We start from the raw sequence: 6,985 nt of genomic DNA on the forward strand, positions 1-6,985 counted from the left end.
ACTTGTTTACCTTCAAGCCCCCAGATGCTATATCTTTTAATAGTCGGGCACCATCAGCTGTCTTCACCAGTTTGCTTATGCATCCATTTGTCTTCAGCGATAGTGTCTTGCTTTGTTTTTTAATTAAGTCTAGGCTTACTGAAATGTCAGAGTGAAATTTAATGTTATAAAACAAAATTACTTTAATAGAACTATTTTGTTAAATTTGTTTTCTTCAATCTACATGATATTTATTGTCTATATTTCTTAAGTTACTTAAACTTTTTTATGATATATAAGTTAGGAATAATATTTATCAGATGCCTTTTGTGTATCAACACCATTCTAGGTTTGTGCTATGCTACGTATAGCGAGAAATATTAAAGTATATGTGGTGTGCCACTTGTTTCAGGAAGGCTATATAATATTTAAGCTTTGGAGACAGACTTCGCTGTCATGAAACATAAAATAATACTAATTTCAAAGTATGTGCTTTTGTGAAGTCTAGAGAGAATGTGGTCCAAACTAATTAGGAAAGGACTTGGAGCATATAGAACTTGAAAAATGGATACATAAAGAATAGGTAAGGTATAAGGTATTCCAATTAGAATGCATACCTTGATCTCAAGTCAGAAGGCAAAAATGATCTCAGGGACCAACTGGTATAACCAGAGAGAGGGTACTTACTGTATAGTCAAGGGAGCTGAGATTAGATTGGTGAGATGGGCTTTGATACATGGAGTTTAAATTTGAATGGGACTCACTCATTCAAATATTTGAGTGGCTGTTACATGCTAGGTTGAATGCAGGGTACTTGAGAGAAAAGAGCAAAAATGTTCTCTGCCTTTATGAATATTAGATAGAGGGTAGTGGGGAAGACAGAGGTTTGGGAGAGAGCCTGTGCAAAGGCCCTAGGGGGAGTAAACTGAACAAAAGAGGGTTCTGCATTAATCTATTTAGGATTTAAATGAATAAAAAAAATGTTTTTCTCTATTTGCTTCAGGGAAATTTCCCTTATTATTTTTTTTGGAGTGTGAGTGAGTGAGTGAGAGTATGAGAGAATGAGTGAGAGGGTGAGTCAGTGAGTGAGTGAGAGAGTGATTGAGTGAGTGAGTTAGAGAGTGAGTGAGTGAATGGGAGTGAGTGAATTAGAGAGTGAGAGAGTGAGTCAGTGAGTGAGAGTGAGAATGAGTGAATTAGAGAGTGAGTGAGTGAATCAGTGAATGAGAATGCGTGAATGAGAATGCATGAGTGAGTGAGTGAATGAGAGTGTGAGAGTGAGTGAGAGAGTGAGTGAGTGAGTGAATGAGAGTGAGTGAGTGAGTGAATGAGTGAGAGAGTGTGAGAGTGAGTGAATTAGAGAGTGAGTGGGTGAGTGAGTGAGTGAGTGAGTGAGAGAGTGAGTGAGTGAGTGAGAGAGTGAGTGAGTGAGTGAGAGAGTAAGTGAATGAGTGAGAGAGTGAGTGAATGAGCCCCTTATTTTTTTATAGACATCTTTTACTTTTGGGTCTAATAGCTTATGAATTGGCTTCAAAAAGTATGTGAAAGAATAGAATAAAAAGAGAATGGAGTTTTCCCACCAACTTTTTGAAACCCTGCCATGTATGCATATTAATGTATTTTACTTGGATTTAATAAGTCTTTTGAGCATACTATGCTGGATTGTTAGCTACAAACTGATGTAAAAATGACCCAGTACTACCAACTTGTTTATAATAGAGTAATATGTAAAAATAATACCTTATGCAGATATGCAGATGCCTGGTTTTGGTCTAACATAAACTTAACCAGTAATTTAATCATTTGTTTATTAAAATAGGAATTTTCTCTTTGAAATGGATCAATTAGTTTTGCGTCTCAAATTGGAATAGTTTGTGTCTACTGTGTGCCAGTTAACAATGAATAGGAATGGTAACAAATTAAGACTTCCCCCAAAGGAGTATCTCTTTCTAAAAAACAAGCAACAAAATTAGATTAGATGATTTTACTGTTTGTCAATTCAGAAAATATTTGAGTGTATGCAACACTTTAGTTAGAAATAGCTCTTAATTGACCACAGTGTGGAGCTAGAACGTTTTTAAGGTTGGGTTAGTTGAAAATGTATTTCGTATGTGTTCTTTATGTTTTGAAATGACATATTCAAATATCTGAAGAATACTTTGATGAAGTACCAATGAAACTTAACCAGCTCTTGTGACTGGGCACTTTACATTTCCCCTAGTGAATGTTTCATACTGAAAGTGTTAAGTCATAAAGGGATATATTGCTTGTGTATTTCTTTTAAAGCAAAGCAAAAAAATCTGATAATGTGTTCCAAACTATTAAATAAACCAGCATATCACTTAAGCATATTTGAATTATAATAACATTTTGTTTGAGATGTGAGATACAAAGTAACTAGGTCACAATGTCCTTCCTTGCTAAAAACTTGTATTTTATATAAGACTTGATTTCTCAAGAAATCAAGAATGAATTTGTATCCTAATTTACAAGTTTAAAATTTAGTCAAATTGAAAAAAGTCTTAATAAGCACACTGTATTAATTATTTTCCATATTCTTAGGTTAAATTCAAGTGGGGAAATGCCCTTAATACCTAAGACTTTGCTAGCTTTGTATGAAGTTGGCCTAGTTGCAGCTGTGAATTGGGTTAGTTTGACCAACAGCAGATGTACACGTTGGAACCTTTTCCATGATGCTGGTGGGGAGTGATGCTTAGAGATAGATTGAGGTTATATAGAAAAATTGTGAGGTGCTTTTGCAAATATGTTATAGAAAAGCAGTCTTAACCAATAGCAAGTAATAAGAAAGTGCTGTCTGGGAAGCCATGGTTTCTCTTGCAGACATTTGAAAAGAGTTCAAACTCTGTCATCAGTGATTCACCCAAAGCTGGTATCTTCTCTTTCTGTGTCTTTCCAACTGGAATGTTTACATACCCTTCAGGGCAGTGTTAAACAGCAAAAGCAAATTGGTTCTTTACTTTCAAATCAATGTTTGTATAATTATATAGCTGGATGGAATTGCAAGCCTAGACATCTATAATATTAATCTACGTCTACTGGAGCATATTACAGCAGTTACATTTGAATTTGCTGTTCAACATCTCTCTGGCGCAGCAATGCGTGACTGTGAAGCAGGCTGGTTTGTTTTATAGCTGTAACTGTCCTGGTGCATGACAGCTGCCCCAAAGGTATCCCCCTTTGATTGCCTTCTGTTCAGGAGCTTTCAGTGTTGGTGTTACATCTGGAGCCAGGTGACTAATGAGTTACTTATTTCATTGCAGATGCCACTGGCTAAGCCAAAAATAAGTGGCCCATTGAAACTGCAATTCTTCTCTATAAAACTCTCATCTGGAGTGATGAGTATATATCCAGGGTCCCAGGGTCTGCTCCTTGTTATTTTCAGTTGAATTTGCCTATCGTTCAGCCAGTTTTCTGTCTTTGGAGTAAAGCTAACCATAGGACTCAATAATTAGAGTATTTATACTCAGTTTGGGACTTGAATTTATTTTAAAGATGCCTTCTCTCCTCAGAATTCATCCAATTGGCAAAGGACTTTGAGGATTTTCGTAAGAAATGGCAGAGAACAGACCAAGAGCTGGGGAAATACAAGGATCTTTTGATGAAAGCGGAGACTGAGCGTAGCGCTCTGGATGTTAAGCTGAAGCACGCACGCAATCAGGTGGATGTGGAGATCAAAAGGAGACAGCGAGCTGAGGCTGACTGTGAGAAGCTGGTGTGTACTGTTTTCTGTGTGAGGGCTTACTAGAACTGTGATAGTGGAGGAGGGAGAAGCCAGATCTGTCTGGGTCTCTTCTCTCACATTGAAGAACTGAAATCTATTTACCCATTGACAACTTATTGACATTGAAATTGTAACCTAGGAATCCTGTTCTTCAGAGTGTAAAATTCCTTTTCTTTTCCTTAAGCTTAAAAATAATACTTAATAGGCAAGATTTCAAATGAGAATTTTAAAAATTAAAATTAGAGGGAAAGGCAGAGAAATCCAGTGTACTTGACCTGTCCCAGATATTCCCCATTCCCCATTGCTGATTATAAGTGCTACTCAGAATATCCTCATCTTTTTGTCAATAGCTAGTAGTTTGTTATTGATACAGGCTTGACAAAAAAGTTTGCCTCAGTCCTCTAATTCAGTGTAAAGGGCTAGATGTATTCCACCAGTGGAACACAATGACTGACATAGAACACTATCACTTTGATATACCGGTGTGGGTCATGGTGCAAAGGAAAGCCTTTGCTAGGAGACTCTAATCCATCTTGGTACAGTGTAAGATGCCTCAGTAAAAGCATATGGTCTGGTTCTAGTATGTTACAGCTTTGTATCCATTTTAATGCATTTTGCACCACCATTTAGAAAGGTGGGTGGCTGCTTTGATCCATAGGAGAAGCCAATAATTGTTCTGATAAAATGACCCTAACGTGTTTTTTGCTACACAGAATCTATTTTGACGCTCTCATTTTGCATTACTTGCCTCTTGGGCTAGCAGATCAATTTAGAAATCTTATGGCAGAACCCCCACTATTCTAATTGGAGTTCATTTTTACCAGTCAGAAATCAGAGGCACAATCTGGGCTGGATGTGAATTAATATGCTATTGGTGTAGCAGTCTTCTTGAAGGCCCATTTGCATAATGCTGTATTTTAATGTCTTCTGGTCTGCCTGTCCCATAAATTTGAGGTGAAGCTCTCTTCCCTGGCTAGTTATGATGTTTTACTCTGTTGTGGTCCATAGGAACGACAGATTCAGCTGATTCGAGAGATGCTCATGTGTGACACATCTGGCAGCATTCAACTAAGTGAGGAGCAAAAATCAGCTCTGGCTTTTCTCAACAGGGGCCAACCATCCAGTGGCAATGCCGGGAACAAAAGGTGGGGGAACTGCATCTGTTGTTATCTGATCTTGTGAGCAACACAGCTGTCAGAAGTTTGTGTTATCTGAACTCTGAAATATACTGCTTCTGGAATGTGTGCTGAATAAGGCAGAAAGACTTTGGGGGAAGGGTTGGGAATAAAGGCACAGAGACCTCCTTATTTTAATTTTTATTCCCCCCGTAGGAAGTTGTTTCACCCGGGGTAAGATTTGGTTGTGAGTGCTACCTTGCACATTACTAAGTAAGCCCGCATATTGCTAGGAAACCTGAAGGTGAAAGTGGCAGTTCAGCAATACTTCCCATGTTTATTCTCCAGAGAGCTCTTGTAGCTTCTTCTAGTTGAGAAAAGCTTCTGTAAGCTAGGACCAGACAATAATTTTGGTTCCACTGCATCAATTTTTAAAACAGCCTCAATCAGCCTTTGAATTTAACACCCCCAATACAATAAGTAGGGAAAGGTCAGCACTCTTAGAGCAATTTATTTTGTCACCTGGTTGTTTTATGGGGAGTCTTTATACCTAAGAAGATGTACAAGCGCATGTAATTTCGGAAAAGCCAATGCTTGCTGATACTCTGTCGCAAACAGCCTCCCCAGTGGGATCAAGTGGAACTGTACTCTGTCTTGTGAATTTTTAGTAGCCTATTGCACAGACTCAGCAGAGATTTGCACCTGTACCCAACCGTAACTGTCAGCTCCTGTTAGAAGGCTTTCGTTATACAGCAACTGTGCTGCATGTGTGCCAGGGCACACGCACACTTTCCCCCATGGAAGCGATAAAAAGCAGCTCTTCACAGCTGGGGTTTGCGTGGGTAGTTCTCATAGAGAAAATACTGTTCTGAAGTTACTGGTTACCTGACTGGCAGCACTTATTTTGACTGTTGGTGGGTCTTAAAACTTTCTGCTGTGTCTAATACTATATTGTTTCATTCATCTAGACTGTCGACCATTGATGAATCTGGTTCCATTTTATCAGATATCAGCTTTGACAAGACTGATGAATCACTGGTAATGGACATTTGATCTCTGAGAATTATCTACTATTTTCACCCCTGCTCTCTTAGGAACATTTCTTCTGAACATGTTGTTGTTGTTGTTGTTGTTTTCTTTCTCTGTTGTTGTTGTTTTTAATACTCAATATAGTGTAGATTTTGGCCTAGTATTTAAAAAAATAAGTATAAAAGCTATATGAGACTGGCCAATCTATTTCTTTTCTAGAAGTATGAACGTAGAACCCTATATTTGTCATGAGGTTACTTTAAAGTATTTCTAAGCTGCATGTACTAATTGATTACATCTTGACTTGACAAAAAGCACAGCCAGCAACCAAAGAATTAGCAAGACCGGATCTAGGCAGCTTATTTTCGGCTTGGGTGAATGGACTTGTGCCTTATTTCTGATTTAGTTTGGTCCTTTGGAACTTAGCCGTAATTCACAATGAGAAGTTTGCCCTGTGACTTTAACCAGAAGACTGTGATGAGAGTTTTAGGCGTATATGTTGCTTTAATTGATAATGATTACCGTGTTACTCTACATTTATGGGGCAGTACATTTCTCTTAACTAAAGGTGAGATCTCCACACAAGGGACATCTGATATTTCAACCTTTGATATTTAAGGGACTGGTTGTCATGGATTGATTTGTTTCCTCCCAAAATATGTATCTATTCAGTGGGGCCGTGATTTTCACTGGCTTGAGACGTGTATAATGGTCTAATTTGGCTGTTAAATAATGCTGTAATCTACCTCCCATGATAGGATCTGATGCAATCAGCTGATCAGAGAGAAGACTTTTACCTTTACGTTTGAGTAGGAACCCTGAATTTGGACTTCTAGCCTTCTAACCTGTGAAACATTAAATTTTTCTTTGCTGAAGCCACCCATTTGTGGTGTGGTATTTCTAGATATTGAAGACATTGGTGGTTCATTGCTTGGTGTAACGAATAAACCAGTAGGTTAGTAGAGGTTTTTGGTGAGTTTTCTAATGATGGCAAAACAAGTGGCAACTACTTGTTATGTGTGACTAGGGTTTTTTTCTGTCCAAATTCAATGTTTGACTTAGAGAAATAATTGCTATTTCATAAGCATAAAAATGAGACAGCACCTTTTTGTAATAAGAG

The 6,985-nt window shown here is 38.0% G+C and overlaps 1 protein-coding gene across 1 annotated transcript in view; it reads left to right on the top strand.

Moving 5' to 3' along the window:
• Nucleotides 1-6,985, top strand: part of RACGAP1 (Rac GTPase activating protein 1) — a 44,073-nt gene that overhangs the window by 17,824 nt on the left and 19,264 nt on the right. The window contains exons 2-4 of the mRNA XM_004711398.2: nt 3,510-3,712; nt 4,730-4,866; nt 5,805-5,874. Of these exons, the coding sequence (XP_004711455.1) occupies nt 3,599-3,712; nt 4,730-4,866; nt 5,805-5,874 (321 nt within the window). The 5' untranslated portion in view covers nt 3,510-3,598. The remainder of the gene's footprint in view (nt 1-3,509; nt 3,713-4,729; nt 4,867-5,804; nt 5,875-6,985) is intronic.

Source organism: Echinops telfairi, unplaced genomic scaffold, assembly GCF_000313985.2.
Source record: "Echinops telfairi isolate 266 unplaced genomic scaffold, ASM31398v2 ScPeMD7_12;HRSCAF=54, whole genome shotgun sequence".
NCBI lineage: Eukaryota > Metazoa > Chordata > Mammalia > Afrosoricida > Tenrecidae > Echinops > Echinops telfairi.